Source organism: Anarrhichthys ocellatus, unplaced genomic scaffold, assembly GCF_004355925.1.
Source record: "Anarrhichthys ocellatus isolate YVR2014 unplaced genomic scaffold, GSC_Weel_1.0 scaffold106, whole genome shotgun sequence".
In the NCBI taxonomy this organism is placed as follows: domain Eukaryota; kingdom Metazoa; phylum Chordata; class Actinopteri; order Perciformes; family Anarhichadidae; genus Anarrhichthys; species Anarrhichthys ocellatus.
The window spans coordinates 371,010-390,055 of record NW_022280136.1 but is presented as its reverse complement, the minus strand read 5'-3'; the positions used below and the strand labels follow the sequence as shown (position 1 = coordinate 390,055).

Here is a 19,046-nt window from a genome sequence, read left to right as displayed (position 1 = left end):
ACCAGGCCGTCTGTCTTCCTCTAGCACACTGTGGTTTTCTGTGGTGATTTCTGTCTGCTTTCAGTTTGTTGTGGAAATGTGAGTCTGGTTGGAGCTCCCCCTTTGCATGCATAGCAGAGAGAGATAGGACATGGTATGGCTGATCTCTTAGCTGCACATTTCAACAGCGGTCTCGTGGCAGCAAAGCTTGGCGGCGGTGAGCGACCGGTGTGTGGCAACCCTGGCACGGGAGCACTGTGGCGAGATCTGGGCTTTGTTGCCCAGAGATATGTAGTGAAGGTATTACGGTGCGGCGGAATAACTTTTTTCTTCTTCTTCTTCTTCTTCTTCTCCTTGCGGCAGAAAACAGGGAGCGCAACTTGGCTCAGCTTTTCTGTTGCCTTTGGATTAGAATTTGTGCTTTTGTTGTTGTTGTTGTTTGTTGTCTTGAATGTTTTGGTGTTTATTTATGAAAAAGGAGGCTTTTCATTTTACAGTTGAGATTTCTTGTATATTGCTGCGTATTTATTGATATTTCTTTATTATAGGTAGTAATATTTCTACATTATTTATATTTATTTGAATTGCCTTTTCATTTTTTTTTGTTGATATTTTAGTATATTGTAATTAACATGTAATTTTGCCGACAATATAATCACTCTATTTTCATATATTTTGTTACATTTTCCCAATTAGTCTTTTGCCTCTTTTTCCATTTAATATTGTCTCAATGTTTTCACAGCTTTATTTGAGTGATTTTCAAATTAAAAGCCTTGTTTCCAGCCTCCTAACAACACACGTCTTTCTCTCTCTCTCTCTCTCTCTCTCTCTCTCTCTCTCTCTCTCCCTCTCTACCCCCCTATCAGGATGAATTTCATCCCTTCATCGAGGCCCTCCTCCCCCATGTCCGTGCCTTCTCCTACACCTGGTTCAACCTGCAGGCCCGCAAGCGCAAGTACTTCAAGAAGCACGAGAAGAGGATGACCAAGGACGAGGAGCGCGCGGTGAAGGACGAGCTGCTCGGCGAGAAGCCGGAGATCAAGCAGAAGTGGGCCTCGCGCCTGCTGGCCAAGCTCCGCAAGGACATCCGGCCGGAGTTCCGCGAGGACTTTGTGCTCACCATCACGGGGAAGAAGCCCCCCTGCTGCGTGCTGTCCAACCCCGACCAGAAGGGCAAGATCCGCCGCATCGACTGCCTCCGCCAGGCCGACAAGGTGTGGCGGCTGGACCTGGTGATGGTCATCCTGTTCAAGGGCAGCCCCCTGGAGAGCACGGACGGCGAGCGGCTGATCAAGTCGCCCCAGTGCTCCAACCACGGCCTGTGCGTGCAGCCGCACCACATCGGAGTGGCGGTCAAGGAGCTGGACCTCTACCTGGCCTATTTCGTCCACTCGCCAGGTACGTGTGTTACTGTGCACCCTACCCACACCGCAAACACACACGTCCCCTGGAGAATTTGTCCATTGGTACGCACACACACACACACGGGTCGGTCGGTGTGCTACGTGTCCCACACACTTTGGCATGCGAGTCACAGATTAGACCCCCCTTCTTCACTAAGAACCAGTGCCAGGCTTTTGATGTACGCCGTCAGGGCAGTGATAACGTGACATTTAATGTGACAGTCTGCGCAGGATCATCTTTAAAAATAAATAAATAAATAGACTACAGTTTCTATCTGGTTTTAAAGATATTCGGAGAATTCGGCAGCCGGGCTTAAAACCTTTGTTTGCCTCGAGATCTGTTTGCGTTGGTACATTTGTTCAAGTATTTGTGCGCAAATTTGTCCAAATCCAAATGTGCATGTTTTCTGGTGACATGGGTAAACAAAAGCATCTGCGAGCCTGTTTATCTCTGTGTGTGTGCATGCATGTGTATACGTGTGTGTGTAGGTCATGTGTTTGGTATCCATGTGTGTGTTATTGTGAGATTGGTGTGTATCTATGGCAAGTGTGTGTGTGTGTGTGTGTGGTGGTCTGGAGTTCAGTGACAGCTGGCTCGGTCCCAGGTAGTTTAGGGGGCAGCGAGAGTCTGCAGCCTCGGCCTATCCACACACACACACACACACAGTTGAGACCTTTTCGTCTGCGGCGGCGCGGTTTTTGTTCATCAGATGTTTTGCTTTTCCATATTCGGCACACGTGTTTCCTGCTGTGGCCTTAAAGTTAAAATAGAGGCGGCGAATATATTTCTGTGTCATGTGGACACAAAGCTGCCTGTGTTCTGCTGAGGGCACGTTGGCACCGTCGATAGGAAAGGTGGGAATATTTCTGTTTGTTAGGAAACAAATAGATATTAATACTCACATTTAATTTCATACTTAATTTATGCTTTTCTATTACCAAATAGCAACACTAAATTAAAATATTAATATTAAATAATTAACTGTGTTTTGTTTTTTTGCAAAAAAAAAGGAAAGAAACTCTTCTGATATAAAACAAAAATATAATATTTCGTCATTTTAAGCTACTAAAATTCTATATTAATTATTATTCATTGCCTAAAAATCCACTTAAATAGTTGTTGGAGGTGTGCAGTGTGTCATGTGATTCTGTTTAAAATAATTAAATAATTAAAAGGTGGCTTTTAATCCAGTGAACCAGCTGTTGACGGTGTATCGGGGGTGCTGTGTGTCGGGCAAACAGTGGCTCTCATGTGTAGCTGTTCAGTGTGATTATTTTTAATCATATTTACACAACACGAATCCTTCAAATGTGCTCATTTACAATAGAAACAAATAGAACGTGCAAATATATGTTTTGCCTTTTTTCACCGTGAAGCTGCTCGACAGCAGTCGGTCTGTTGTGTCTGGTGTCAGCAGGTCGAGTCAGGTGTGTCGTCCTGGGTCTCCAGCTACAGGACCTCAGTACTTTTCCCATGTGACGAACCCCCCCCCCCCCAGGGGCCTCCCCTTCCCGTCCCACAATGCGGCGTGGCAAAAAACCGTGGCTCAGTTTAGCTCCCCGCGCGGCGGCCTGGTGCCCCTCAGAGTAAAGCCTCCATTTCTTTTCTTCTTTTTTTGTCCACTGTGTGCCAGAATCCAGCAGCCGCTCGCCCCCCCGACGCGAACGCTGCACTGGCCTTCATCTGACTGACGTTTGTGCTTCTTTTTTTGCACATATGTGAGCATTCTTACACGAGTCTGTTTCAAAATATGTTTTTCAAAATATGTTTTTCCCAGTCGAGAGTCGTCAATAAGCGTGTTTTTTAAAATGAACAAAAAGGCTTGTGGTCCGCCGTAAATGAAGTAGCGCTTTGGAGACGACATCAGGAACTAACCGAGAATAAACAACAGAAACATGCTCTTGTTTGAAGCTGCTCTGTGTAGCGGGAGGCAGTGTGGGGTTAACCAGAGTTTACAGAAGGGCAGACACTGGCTCTAACCTTTGGGGGGTGGCAGCGTTACAGCTTTATTCTTAGCTCCCCTTTTCCAGGGTGTCTGTGTCTTTGGCGGAAGCTGTCGGTCGCCAGCTGATGGTTGGACCGCGGCCGCCTCGCCCCCCCTCCTCCCCCACTGTTCCCGCCGCGGCGCTTCAGTTCTGTCTCTCTCTCTCTCTCTCGTCCTCGCTGATGTCACCGTCGCCAGCTGCAAGGGGCGTGATTGACAGGAGATCTCCCCCCCCCCCCACTCCCCTGTTTCTGCTTCCTCCACAGTACAGTATGTGTCTCTGCTTTTGTCCAATTATAGACTCGGGGCCCCGGGACCGCTCACAGCCACTCGGCTCTGATCTGCGCTCCCGCTCTGCAGCTGCGAAAGCGAGGTCCCAAAACCGAAAATGTTGTTTGGACAGATACCTGGCCGCACACACACACACACGCACACGCACACACAGATCACTTTATCATTTTCGATGACGACGGTAATGGTTCAGGATGTGATGGAGATAAGAGAGAGAGGTGTGGGTGAGTTTGATCACACGTCTGTCCTAAACTAAAGTCCGGCTCGCCAGTTGGCTGCCGCGACCCCTCCTCCACCTAGAGACCCCCAGATCGGGTCGTATTTTTCGAGAAGTGTGCTCCGTATTTTTCCTCGATGGCGGCGTTTTTTGTTTTACCAGTAGTCCCTACATCACAATCGGCCGCCAGAATATCTTTTTATTAATAGAGGCGAATAAAGACGGGAGTCGATGGGGAGGCTTCCAATCCATCAAACGCACATCTCATCTGGCTCGCCCAATATCCTGAGCTTCCAAAGGGAGGCGGCGTTATCAGATGCAGTCCCGTAATGAAGAGGAGACCAAACAGGTTTTAATATAAGATCACACCAGCAGGGAGGTGATGTCCTCCTGTCAGTGCGCTGAGTGTTTTGCAGTCGGAAGAAAAGAGACAATCGTAATGATTAAAAAAAGAAGAAGAAAAGTTAAAGCTCCCTCGTTCTGGCACCGTGGTCCGTAACCCGGGCCGACGAGAGGGAGCGCCGGCGCCGAGGGAGCCGCATGCATCCGGTGTGTGTGTGTGTGTGTGTGTGTGTGTGTGTGTGTGTAAAAACAGGTCCGATACTTGTCAACAGAAAACGTTCTTACGCCTTTTGTTGTCGTTTGAAAAATAATGCGTCCAGTAAAGTTTGACGGGACAGCGTCAGTCATTTTACACAACCTCCAGTGTTTCCAGTTGTTATTTTTCTGTGTGTGTGTCGTAGACGGAGGGAAAGAGAAAAGAAAAGCGGAGTGTCTGAGGAACCGCTGGTAATCAGATTATTCCAGTATGATCGGAAGCTTCCAAATGAATCTGGTGAAAGAGAGCCGAGCCGCTACGCAGACCTTTACTTCTCTCTCAGCTCTGCACCTCTATAGGTCCGACCGCTGAGCAGCTCTCGATAGCAGGCCAACCCGCTCCCTACTCGCTCTAATTATCCAGTTTAGTGAATAATACTGGGAGAGATGCACAAAAGACCGAGTATATGATTGAATTAAGTCTAATTTGAAACAACGGTCAGGTCTGAGCTCTGCAAATAGAAGAAGGGCCCCGTACCAGAAAGTGCCCATTGTGGGCGACATGGATTAGCTTTATTTCCCAATTTCACTGTACAGTGATTTTTAATTATTTTGTGTAATGAAGGTTAATAAATAAACGCGGTGGTGTCTCTTTAGCAATTTAGCAGCTCAGCTCACCTTTTTTTTGTTGTTGTTATACTGACATTTAACAAAGAGAAATGTATTTGATTCTCATTTGCTTAATTATACGCATTACAACATGAATGAATACAGCAAACTCACGCAGGAAAATCAAAATGCATTTATTTGAATGTGTTCCTGAATGGATTTTCTCCGACAAAACAGGAGCACATTTTCCCTCTGGTTCCTTTGTGCGTTTCTATTTTTTTGGTCCGGTTTCAGCGTGCAAATTTGCATGACCAGGTCCTCGTCTCTCTCTGTACAGGCGCCAGGCCGGAAATCCGTCCGTCCCTTAAAAACATACGCATCTCAGGCGCGGGAGAGAGAGAGAGAGAGAGAGAGAGAGAGAGAGAGAGAGGTGAGGACAGCAAAAGCATCTCTTTTACTGGACCGGTCCGACCCCGCACCTCGGTCCGGTGGAGCAGAGCGCAGAGGGAGGCTGCCCTGTAATTGGGACAGAGGAAAAAAACAGAAACGGGCCGGATCCCCCGTCCCCCCATCCTTGTGGCTTTTTCTGTTTTATTTTAAAAACGTCTCAAATTAAAACAAAACATTCATACACAAAAAATCCTCTCACATTCAAAATCAAATCCTTGAAATGAACACTAATAATGAAAACCTTTTTTTAAATGTGTTCGCCTTATTGTCTCATTTGATGGTAATAAATGTCAGTCAGTGCTGCTGGAGTGATACTGAGCGCTGATATAAAGTGGAGAATGGGGATGATGCAGAATGCCACGGCGGAAACAAAGAGAGGGGGGGGGGGGGGGGGGGGGCACAGATTCAGGGTGGTGGGGCTGGTTGGCAGCGCTCGGCACCCGGAGCTGCAGCTCCGTTTAGGAAGTGCCAGCTTTTTTCAAACCGACACAGTCTCTGCCAACTTCTCTCCTTCTGATCCTTTTCTTTCTCTCTCATTTTAACATTTCTTTTCACCCCCCCCCGCCCCTCATATATCCCCGTTTTTTCGCTTAACACCTCTTCCCCTCTGCTCGTCCCCTTGCGCCCCTTAAATCCACTCCTATGGATTGTTTTAAATTTTTCGCCCCGAAAAAGCGAGCTTCATTCCGAGTTGTGTGGAGCCGCGTTGGAATAAAGCGGCTATCGTTTTACCAGACTGCTGTTCCTTCTTTTTTTTTTGTTCCTTCAAAATATTTTCCACCGGCTTCTTTTATAAGCAGAGCGAATGCTGTTACTTGGTGTGATGGTGCTGCTGTGGATGCAGGTCCAAAACAAAATGGAGGATGAAGCACTGCTCCTCTCCAATCCGAGGAGAGAACGATTCCACATGTGGACCCCCCCACCCCTAAAATATAAAAATAAAATCCTGTCAAATGAACAACGCTGAATGAATTTCTCTTTCTACGTGACTCAAATTTCTGCCCTTTTGTCTTCCGTTTGACATCTTCTTCGTGGGTTGTTTGTAGAGGCAGAGCAGAGTAAAGGTACTAATGGGTTTAACGTGTGCGGGACAAGGCCGAGGTGCCGTGAGTGACGGGAGGAAGCGTTAAACGCCGGGGCGCGGGGGGGCTTCGGATGGAATTACTCAATAATGATCATAAAATTAGAGCCATTATTGAGGGAGAGCAAACAGGCCCCTCTGAGTGTGAAAGGCCCGTATTCAGCCCCCGGACCAGGAGCAGGACTCCTTTCTTCCCTTTTGCATGGATCCACCCATGACCTCGAGAGCCCCCGCTTTTGTTCCCCTTGAAATAACAAGAGTGAATGTATGGGGTCGCGGGGGGGGTCTCTGTTCTCAGTGGTGCAACTCTCCTTCCTTTATGCTTTTGCATTGTTTTGTTCTTTACTTATTTAATGGTAAATTGAGCTTCTCTGTCTCTCCACACTTGTGTGTGTGATGTGTTTAATGTTTCCGTCGTCATCACTAACGCTCCACTTCTGGGCGGGTTGTTAACCGGGCGCTGACGCGTCCACTTCCGTGTTTGCCGGCAAAAATGTTCCAATTAATTGGAAATCAATAGAACAAATGCTCTGACGGGGACAAAGAAGCGTCGAGAGGGATTTACACTTTGAGCGAGCCGTTGGAGAGAATAAAGGAGGCGTGTTCAGGCAGACTTGACGGCAATAAGAACCACAACAGCTTCCTGTAGCTTTAGAAAGAAGTCCAGAGTCCTTTGTTTTTCCAGCTGATTTGGACTTTTTTTTTTCTTTCTTCTTCTTTAGCTCCCCCCCTCTTCACTCAGGTCTCTTCACATGTCCTCCGAGGACACTATTTTGGGGCGGGGCAATGTCCAGCTTTAAAAACAACAACAACAAAAAACAGTCACCTGACACGTCCGCCTTGCTTCTCATTATACCCGTCAACTGTCGGGCGCTCAACTCTACCATGCTTTATTTCCGACTCATTTGAATTGTTATTGGCAGCTTCGGCGCATAAATTTCATAGAAGATAGAAAAACAACCCGTTTTTTCTCTCTCTCTCGCTCTCTCTCCCCCCTCCCTCCCTCCCTGGTGAGCGGTAGAAATATGGAAAAGATTACGGGGAGAGAAGTTTGTGAAATTGCTCTTGTTTGTTTGGGATTTGTCGATCTGAATAACACATGTCCAACATTACAGCTATCTACATTTGGTATGGTTATGTCCTGGGGGGGGGACTTGTTGTCGACTTAAACCTCACAAAGAAGCGATCACGCTCCAGCGTGTAAATGGGTAGAATAGTGTTGCCATGGCCACCTCTCCTGGGTGACATCCAGGCAGTGTCGGCGGCACCCCGTTTCCGTGGGGGGGCAACAGGAGCACCGAGCTCTGCCAGAGGAATCCGCTCCGTAGAGGGCATCGCAGCCCGGTGGAGCCGGTTGGGTTTGTCCGTGCGTAAACAAAGTGCCGTCACAGCTAGCTGCTACGTGCTAACTGTAAGTCAATGGGTTTTTCATATTTCAAAGGAGTCGTCTGTGTTTCTTTGAGGAAAAAGAAGGATGTTAGAATTCCTTTGCGTGTCGATATACTCCTGGATGTATTCGTATATATATATATATTGGACGTGGACCAAGTGAGTCATATGAAAAAGTCAAATTGTAGCTTTAGAGCCGATATTGAAGTTATTCTCACATTTTGTCGGGCGTAGTTCAGTCCAGGGGGCTTACGCAGGAGTGTTATCCTCTAAGCTAAGAAGTCGCTCAGATATAATTCATCATTTACAGAGCAGGGCAGCCTGTGAGATCAAACATTAGACCCCCGCTGTATACAATATAACCTGTTTGTAAAATCTGTTTTCTCTTCGAATGTTTATCTGCTTTTCTCACGACCTTCTTTAAAACCCTGATAGGTAGAAACGCGCTGACCCTCTCGCACATGTGATGAAGGTGATGTGGAAGGAAGTAGTTCACGTTTGACGTTACATTGGCGTTGTACGAAGTCCTATATTCCCTTTGTCTGCTCCTTTTGACTAATAGGAGTACAGTCCATCCTCCTACATAGTGTTGATCCACACATGGAGGTCAAACTTCCTGTTTTTAACAACAGATAGAAATCCAAACATACTTATTTGGGATTTTGCAAGAGTGGAGCTACGTAATAAGTCCTGAGAGCACCACACAGATATAGAGCATGACAGTTTGTTGTAGCCCCAAACAGAGGTAATGCTCAGTCCAACCGTCTTCTGAAACGCATCAGTTCACACTGAATGTGAATATTACGCGTGAATAAGACACGCCTTTTTTGTCCAGAATGAGGTTGATTTTTCTGAGCTTTAAAGGCATCGACCTATCACGTTGTGCGTACACTACAGTGTGCAGAGTGCTGCTCTGGGTCAACAGGACCTCTGCCTGCAAAATCCTTTTTATTGAAAAAGTTCTGCAACTGTTGCAAATTTGCATCACTCCCCAATCCCTCTCAGTGCGTTCTATAAAGGTGTGCTATGGGAAAGGGCGAGGTCACAGCACTCTGTATCCGCATACTAATACAATCGTTGCTCGCGAGCTGGCCGACTGAAATTGTTATCGTCCATAAACACGAGCCTGCATCCCCTTCCTGTTTCATTTTTCAAATGCAGTCCGCTTTTTTTTCCCCCCTCCGCAAAGATTAAGCCTGCGTCCCCATGCGGCTTCTCTTCAAGTCCACAATGCAGGAGCGGAGCGTGTGAAGTCTGCTTTTTAGGTGTTTTGCTCGCCTCCGCGTGTCCGCTCATGTGCGCCTCGGAAGCAGGCCGAGCGACAACAAACGCGGTCTGCAGCGGAGCACATGAGCGTCCTCTCCGGACTCGCCCGGGCACCTGAACCCCCAACCCCCCCGTCACACCTGATGCCTGACGACACGCGCGGAGACGCGTCCACTTTTAGGAAGCAAACGTGCCACAATTACACGCATGCTCTGATGTGACCCAGCTGTCCTGCTGCAGGCCTCGGAGGGAAGGTGAACCGGGCCTCAACTGGGCCCCCCTCGCTGGTCCTCGACTGGACGCAATCTGTCGCTCAGAAATCATCTGCAATTTATTTTGAAATCGGGAAGTTGTAGGGTCTAAATTTTCTGATTTATACCTCTTAGGTGTTTTACTCTCTGGTCTCCCAGCAGCAGCAATGGAGCTGATCTACTCTGCTATTTGCCCTTTGTGTGGTAACGTCTGATCGGTGTATTATTAGACGCGGGACCACCCGGCTTCTGCCCCCCACTTGAGTTTCCATTCTTCTGCCCGCTCGGCTTCAATGCTTAGGCTCTCCTCCAGTAACCCAAACGTACAGGGGGAGCGCACCAAGAATACATGTAAAGAGAGAGAGAGCGAGAGAGAGAGAGACACAGAGAGAGGGAGAGAGAGGCATGGTCCCTGCGAGTACGTTCTGCTTCAGCGGAATGGTGATAGAGAAGGTAATCCAAGCTCCTGTGTTTATTTTAAGAGCCGATAATCTAGAGATGGCCATTAAAAGCAGAGGGCAAACAATTTAAGAGCAGTAAATCTGAACGGAGGAGTGTGGTGTGGGCGGACGCGGAGGGAAGGAGGGAGGATAGGGGCCCACACTCTGTCCCGCTCTCTCTCTCTGTTTAGAAAAAAATACTGGAGATGACAGTGAATTAGAGCAAGCTGGCCTTCATTCTGCGGTTAGATTTTTATCTGCGGTTTTGGCCCTGAGAGCATCTCTGATCCGCTCTTTCTTTCTTTTTTTCCCCTTTTATTGTTTCTGTTCTTTTCATCCGAGTTCACTTTCCCCTCTGGCCTGGCTGTAACAACGGGCCCTAACGAGATACCATTCACACCGAAAAGCATCAGGAATGGTCCCATTATCCCCACTACCTACATCCAACGGGGGTTTCCCTCCATCACGGCCTAAAAACACAGGCTAATGTGATTACTCCAAGGCCAGGGTTTCTGTTTGTGATACAATTCATTTTTTCCCCACTCTGATGGACTGTAAGATTTCGTCTTTGGGCGTGGATTCAAACTCCACAGTCCTGGCAGATACATGGGGAGAGCCTGATGGTGAGGGTCACGATCATCCCAGTGAACTAAAGATGGCTGACACTGCTGCTGTTTCACAGTTTTTCAGCAAACTCCGTGGCCAGTCAACATGGTCACTTCCGTTGAGTTATGCTTTCAAGATGCCACCTCATACATTCAACACCAGATACTGAACATCAGTGAACCCCAACCAGGGCTGCTTGTCCCCCAGCTGGTACTGCTGCAGTCAGCTGGAGACATGCTTCATGGAGAGATAGTGGAGCAGCACATGTTGAAAGCACAGCAGATAAGTTGCAAGAGTTAGCTAAAAGTACCATACAGGTTAGCCAAAGGAATGGCTGCACAAATACAATAAGTAATTGATAAATGTTAAAATAGATAGTAATTGACAAACAGTTGAAATAGTTTCTATATAGCTACAATTAATGGATAAATGGTTGTAATATATGGTGATATAGAAGTATTTGAGCATCTTACAGTGCTGTGTGGTACTTCTTATAAAAAGGTTGTGAACCACTGCTCTACATCTTCATCTTTTTGCCAAATGGTTTTCCATAACCGTTGATTATGGCTGTCTGTTTGGCACTGTAACATTTATTTCGTTTTTTTTTATATTTGGGAGCTCACTTTTTTTTTCTCTGTGCTCTCCTGAAGCTGCTGTCCCAGTGAGACACATTTGATATGTTACCCAAAACCCAACTTGCAAAAAGAAAAACCTGTGGTTCCCCCTTCTCAGCTCTCACCCGTCTCCCTTTCTCTGGGCTTTAGATGTGTAATGAAGTAATCGCGACATATTTTATACCCTAATGCAAAACAAACAGAGCTAAATTACACACATTCTTCCCCCCACACTGATTCGTGGAAGTTGTTAACCAAATAAAGCTCCCTTTTCTCTTTCTGTCTTTCCATCTCACTCGTGCTCTCTGTGGATCTGTCCTGGCTAGAACCCTTCACTGAAATAGCCTCAAGCACAGAGCCTCTTTTGTGGTCAGGCTTTTCTATTTTTTTCCAAATTTCTTTTTCCCTACAAGGTGTTTGTGAAAAAGAACAGGATTTTCTCTCCTGGGCTCAGGTCCCTCCATCGCTCCACGGCTGCCTGTCTGGCTTTTCTTTGTCCAGGTCTGCTCTGGTAAACAGCCGTGTCCCACACACACTGTTTATCACACTCCAGGGTGAAACTTTGCTGATTTTATTTTGGAAACGCTCACAGGTTTTTCTTGGAACATAGTTAACTGTTCCTTTGGCTTCTTTCGTTCCGAGCTCCTGTTTCTTTTCTCTCTTTATGTAGGTGAACCACTGAGCCGACGTGCTAGCTGCACTGGATGCTAGGCTATGCTAGGCTATGCTAGTAGAGAAGTGTAGACAGATATTTTCACGTTTGTAAAATGTATCACGTTGCATTTTTTTGTTCAATTGTAAAAAACAATTGTTGCCATTTTGGCGGACAGGAAATGCAGTGCACTATCTAGTAAATAGCATGATTTCAGACAGCCTATGTAGCGTTTGAAAACATAAACTACATTTTCTGTCCATGCTAAGTTGAATTCACAAGCGATAAAAAGCACCCGTCTCACTCCTGCTACAGCCTTACTCGGTCTTGAACGATCACTAGCTAATGGTGGCTAATGTTAGCACACTTTATTAATGTTAGCACACTTTATGCTGCGTGGTGCACATTACTGCAGTCGGTCCGCTGCCATGAAAAAGATCCACTGCCCCACATTCAGCCGGTGTGCTGCCACGGGCCTGACATCGGAACCTGGACTGAAACACGGTCCTGGACTAGTCGGGCTCACGAGCTTTCATGAAGGTGATTGAGAGATGGAGCAAATATTTCCAGGGACTGACCAAGCCTTCAGTCAAGGCTGATAGATAAGCAACCATCAATGCCAATGTGTAGTTAAAAGCAAATATATCAGCGCTATAACAGACCTAGTGGTGGGTTGGGGGCCCCCAAAGGAGTACCATGAAAAATATGAAATGGATATCAAGCATTCTGCCACACAACATTTGGTTGATTTCTTTCTTCAAATCAACCAACCCACAAATTGTAAAATAAGACCATCAAACAAGCCAATCAAATTTGGCTCCTCTTCCTATGTCACATGCAAGCTCGTTAAAATATACCGCCCCCCATCAGAGTATCTCCACCCACGGCTTAAGAACTACCTTTGCACAGGTGCGCCATATTTTTCTCTCAAGCCAATCAGAGCAGACCAGGCTTTTTTTTCGGGAAAGGGTTCTTAAAGAGACAGGCACTAAAACGGAGCGTTTCAGACACAGAGATAATACAGGTATATTCTGGCAGACAGTGTGGAAAAAATACTGTGCATAAGGAACATTTAAGCATGTAAACATGTTCTAGTAGACACCCAAAGTACAAGTATGGACCTGAAGATGACTTTGATGTGTTCCCTTTAAACAAATGTAAAAACCACTGTGCTGTAAAGTGCACATGTACCTACATCGCCTGGTCCAGTCTAATGTGTACAATCTGTGCTTGTCGAGTGATGCGTTGCGGTACGTATGATGTACTGTGCATGTGTCCATGCAGGGAATAATATTACTCTGGTTAACTAAGCCATTTAAAAAAAAAAAAGATAATTTCTTTTTAGCTCTGACAGAAGGGCGCACACGCAAGGACGCACGCACACACCCCCTCACTCAGGCTGACATGTGTTCCACGCAGCCTGTCATTACAGAAGCCCTGATGTGGTCTCCGGGTGGCACCGAAGGCCTCTTATTATTGTTGATTTTATGACAACTTTCACTCTCTTGCTCTGCGCCTCCCCCCCACACCTCCCTCCCCCTTTTCTCTCTCTCATGCGTGCCCCCGATCCCTGCCTCCATCCCTCCCTCTCCCGCTTCGTCCAAACCCACATCCATTTCTCTTCTCGCTGTTGCAACGGGGACGCCTGTTTGTTTTTAGTGTGTAAACCATCCTGACACACATCCCCAGGGCAAAAGGGCGGATATATATGTGTTTTTTCTCTCTTTTTTTTCGAGAGGGGGGGGGGGGGGTTCAGTGCAGTAGACAGTTTGTTCTCCGTTTGCGAACTGGGAGATGGAGCCGGTCCAGCCGTTGTTCCAAGCTGTTGTCGACTGTGGCGGACAGTTATTGTTTTTTTTGGTTTATTGAATAATCGGGTTGGTAACTGCAGGGTTACCCTCCACCACCGACCCCCCCGACGCGTGCGCCCCTGCATATGTTCATATGTCGAGTAACTAGTTCACAGAACATTCCCCTCTCTGCCCTCGCCCCTCCACCCCCCCACTCACCAGTCAGCCCCACTGTTTTGCTTCGAGGATTTATGACGGTACGGTTTGTTTATCGTAGGTCGTAATTTATTATTCCACTGGCGGAAGTTGAATAAACCGGGGCTGAGCCAAGGCCCCGCCCCCTCAGGCATACAGTAAGCGGTGATCGGGTTCACGTAGGCGTAACAGAGAGCTCTCTGTTAGAGCAGCACTCTAACGTACACATATGAGAATGTTTAAAACTTTAACTGTGTGTTTACGGCTTTCAGGAGACACTGATTAAAGGCGAGGGGTGTTAGATGATTCAGTAAAAGAAATGGAGAGTTGTGCACGAGGAGACACACACACACACACCAGGATGATTTGCATATCTGCACCTTTAATTAACGAGATGTTTGGGAGTCAAGGCCCTGCGGCGGTGCTCGGTAAACGAGTGAAGCGAGTCACCCGGGGATGGCAACAGGTAAATCCTGTTCAGATCAGCCCCAAGGCGCCGCTTGTTCCTTAATTTGGCTCGAAACACTCTCTCCCTCCCTCTTACCCTAATCACCTCCGCGCCTCATCCTAATCTTCTGCATGCACCGTTTCCTCATTTCCTACCTTGCCACACTTTCTTCCTCCTTATCATTGTCTACCTTCTCCTCATCTTTTTAAACCGCCTTTAAACCCGAGGGAGCCGTCATCCCTCGTGTCGCTAAACATCCCGCCGGGTCAGTCGAGGTGACGGATGTGGAGCAGTAGGGCAAGGTGACAGCGACACTGTTGTGTCAACATGCAGCGACCGGCTCTGCCCGTAAAGTCGATGGGCCTCAATCACCAGCCGCTATAGAGAAGACACGTCTTCTTAAAACACACAGAGATTCTGACATTCACCAGTGTTTGAATGTTTGTTTGTCTTATTCATTCTTATTGTTCTTGGGGAAGAACAGAATCTACGCACGCTCAAGAGCCCACTTATACACATTTGAGTGCTGACATTTGTGAAAAAATATTTACAAATTGTAATTCGAATCCTATGTTGTACAACTGTAGAATGAGAAAAGGCTATCATGTTTCATTATCATAATCATTATTTTACAAAGCATTGTGTTTTCTTTCTTTGCGTTATTTAGTAAACATGACGCACATCTGGCATTCACTTCCTTTATTTTTTTATGTTGGATTATTATTATTATTAACAGTAATAATAGTAGAAATAATTTTTTTCGGTCCTCAACAAAGACAGCACATAAAAAAAGGTAAATAACACTAAATGAAATGAAAGGGGAAACGGCTAATCTAACCCTTTAACTACTAGGTTTTCAAAAACAAATAATAATCATGCCGTGTTCAGGCATCTGAACATATTTGGTTAAAGAGCATTTGATTAAGCTCCACACGCAGTATGAGCTGATGCGGGTGCAGTTGGAGTGAGATGGAATCCGGCTCTTCCTCATTTACCCCCCCCCGACCAGGCAGTTAGCGATAGTCTGTGATTAGCACCTCTAACTTTGTTAGCTAATTTCATTTTCTTTGGAAGCCCCGTGACTTCCCCTGCTAGCATTGCGTAAGAGCAACAAAGATGCAGCCCACATGGGTCACTGCAGTGACTCACAGCAGCCTGATTCATTGTATTTGTTAATAATAAGGGAAGCAGGAATAACATAATAACTTATTGGATTTATTTCCTATACAGCACCTCAAACTGTAGATGTTCATTGACTTTCTGAAAAAAACCAATGCCGATGCTAATGATGATCCTTTTAGAAAATGTACAGGAATCATCGACTCATATTTGACGGTTAAAGTTGATTTTCTGCGGCAGCTGCAGCGTGGCCTGTGTTTGTCATCACTCGTGCCCGTAGAAACCAGCCAAGCACCGATAGGATTGGAGTGTTCCCTCCCGATCCATCTGTGCTCCTGGTGTGAGTATGACTTACAGTAGCGTGGAGGGTCTCCTGAGGTCAGGAGAGCTGAAAATCACAAAGACATGTGGAATGCTGAGAGTCGGCCAATACAAACAGGCAGGCCTGGCTCTCCGTCCGTGCAGAGCTCAGCAGCCACCCGCTAGCTTACCACCGCTAGGCCCGGGAGCAACCACAGGCTGCCAGAAGTGGGGTTTTTTACGGTTAGAAAGTATCCAAAACAAAACGCAGGTTCTGAGATAGCCTACTGTCAGCTCATCCAGTGCTAATAGCTAACATTTAAAGTGGTTATGAAGTTTTAGAATGGATCACATGACTGCTGTATGTGAAGTACAAAAGGTCGTTTGGAGTGAGAGAATTGTTACCCGACTCTTCAGCTCTACAGAGATTACCGTTCCCCCACTTGTCAGCACCAAACAGCAGACAGAGAAATGTAGCGATCTAGCTCGTGAACATAATGGATTATTCAGCAGCTAAAGAGATGCTTACGGTGGACGTACATTCTCCAGGTGAGCAGGAGACACAACTCCAAACGAATGTTGCTCTTTAACTGCTGGATGAATAACTAACACATAGCTAACACATATCAACTTAGAATGTGACATATCGATGTTGTTTCTGCTGCCCAAAGGTGGCCTGAAAAGATGTATTGTAGCTATTGCCGGGCTGAACGTAACCAACGGCTATCGGTCTCGCGACTATCTAATACTTCTGGTGTTCCGTAGTAGCCAGCGTTTAATGGATATCCTGGCCAAGATGTCTTCTTTCGTACGCTGGTCATTGTTTACAGTCTGATGAGCAACTTGAGACGCAAATATGGAGGTCAAAGAAGACATCTAAGACCGGATTTTGTCACAATTAGCCACCTAGCTGAGCTAATATGAAGCTAAATCGTCATCAGGCGATAGTTGATGGGTTCCAAGATTGTTTTCCGCCTCTTTTTTCCTCCACACTAACCTGTGTGCAAAGCCTGCTCAAACGTGATTGGTCGATACTTCTTGGAAATATGAGCGCTTCCGACACCAACATCTTGTCGCGGTGCGTAAAGATTCTGCATTTATATGCAAATATCTGTTTATAGGGAATACTTCAAGGGTTAACTTAACCACACCAAATCACACGAAATTCACTTGAACTAGAGATGACAGTATTTGATTCTATGCTAAGCTAGGCCGGATGCCTTTATAGCAGAACTAGTTTAGCCGTTCCTTTCCTCCATATTCTGTTCCTACCCTTTTTAAGTTACGTGGAATCACTAACGACCAACCTGTCAGTTCATCAAAATGGATATTTCGCTACGAGGGGGGGGGGAGTAAGTTTAGCTTTAGCTAAGGCTAGCTGTTGCTTTCTCACCAGCTATCTTCCACAGAGTGCATTCCCTTCTGCACTGGGATGTGCTGGCTGATTTTGGCAAGCTGATGACGAGCTGCAGCTGATGAACCAATGACTCATCGTGACAGGCAACTATTGAAAACAGCTGAACTGGGTGTTACGCTGTCTTCCATGTGGCTATGTGCTCGAATGTGTGCGTTGTGTGCATACATGGCAAAAAAAAAGGAAACCAGAATATCTAACATTTTTAAGTTTTACAAGATGGTTCCATGAAAAGTTACAGGCTACACCTCTGCCTTCGCCCACAAAGTCCAAAGGTTTGTATTTTGAAACAAGACCAGGCTTCACAGGGAGCTGACTGGGTTTTTCTCCCCCCCGACATTTTCTAATCAAAACCACCATAAGCTTCACCCACAGAGGGACGATCTATGAGGCTCAATTTTCTCTCCCCGGCACACATCCATAACAATAGAGGGCATTTTTGTCCAGCAGAACTCAGTTGGCTGCATCAAAATGAAGGGAGCAGTTAGGGTTTCACTTACAGAGTAAGAGAAGGAGAGAGGGGGGGGGGGAGAGAGAGAGAGAGAGAGAGAGAGAGAGAGAGAGAGAGAGAGAGAGAGGCAAAGAGAGAAAACACACACAGGGATTGTTGAATTATGGGTAAAGACAGCTGAGGCTAACCAGGTTTGGTTTCCACGGTGCAGTGGGGGTGGTGGGGATTTATTGAAAAACAAAAAGTCTATGACTCAGTCCTGCTCTCAAAGAGTCTCTCAGGCCGTCAACTTTCTCTCCCGAGAAATTCAAAGAAAACACATGCAGTTGAATATAAAGGGGAACACCTTCAAAAACATAAAACCCCAGGGTTCAATATGGTCACGAAAATGTTCCACGTATCCTCACTGTTAATGCCAAAAAGAGAGAAGGGGGGGAGAGTGAACGAGAGGAGGGATCTATCCTCACATTTGCTATCAATTTAGGGCACTGAAAATAAGCACCAGGTTTCACTGGAGCCGAATAGAACACCAGGAATGTTTTTCCATATAAAACCAAGGGAGGGAGGGATCGAGAGAAATTGGGGCTGAGAAGAGAGTGAGAAAAAAGAGAGATATATGGCTAAGAAAAGGGGTTTTAAAAAAAAGTGTGAGACAAGCAAAGAAAAAGCTAGAAGAGGACGATTGCGGTTTGACAATAGCACCTTGGGTCCAGATGTGGAGCTGTCCGTTGCAGTTTTGACAGCTCATGGGGGCAAAAGTGAAGCACTTTGTGAGTCATGGTGACCTGTTGTGAAGGACAGACAGGCAGCCTGATTATTGAACCCTGAAGGGAGTCTGATATTCGGTGTGTGATTACGTGGGTGAAGGGTTGAAGGTGGCGCACACACACTAATGGAGATTTCTACAAACGCGTAAACTGTTTGTGCACAATTGTGGACAAACTACAAACACCCACATACAGACGTTATGGCCTTTTTTTCAACTAGCTCTGCCCAACCGCAGTTCCATTTGTGTCAGTGGGCTAGGTGGATACCGGAGACCCCCAGAGGGATCTGACTAGGCACTAGCGGATGAAGGTTATCTTTTGAGAATATAATCAATACTTCTAAATCTGGGCAGCAACATCCCATTTGTGCTTGTGACATAGTTTAAACAGATGTAGCCAATGTTGAAGTTCCGCATTTGTTTGCTTCCCCAGCAAGAGGTTTAGAAAATCCTGTAGTTTAGTGATTCCCCAGGGGGAGGGGGTAGCCTACTTCTGTAGATGTCAGGGGTTAGGTGGAATGTTTGGTTTGGTGGAAAGCTCGGCTAATTAGAATAATAATTTGATTAAGAGATGATATACCCACATATTGAGTCAGGTGTAAAAATGAAACCGTACGTTGCGATTGAAAGGGTCGAAACTTGTTAGCGAACAAGTAGGAAAGTCTAAACAATTAGCTAATAGTTTTGATTATTAGCTGAAAATAGCTACAAGTAACGGATACACATTTGAAAAAGTTAGATAAACATAACGGATAAACAGTTGAAATAGTTAGCTAAAAGTAACGGATAAACA

General features: G+C 46.1%; 1 protein-coding gene across 8 annotated transcripts in view; it reads left to right on the top strand.

The window, feature by feature from the left end:
* LOC116399228 (nuclear factor 1 X-type) overlaps positions 1-19,046 on the top strand; it is a 112,595-nt gene that overhangs the window by 49,337 nt on the left and 44,212 nt on the right. For 6 of the 8 annotated variants that reach the window (XM_031876208.1, XM_031876209.1, XM_031876214.1 and 3 more), the window contains one exon: positions 846-1,377. In XM_031876208.1, the coding sequence (XP_031732068.1) occupies positions 846-1,377 (532 nt within the window). Of the gene's footprint in view, positions 280-845; positions 1,378-19,046 lie in introns of all 8 variants that reach the window. The other 2 variants (XM_031876207.1, XM_031876212.1) reach the window with 1 other exon arrangement.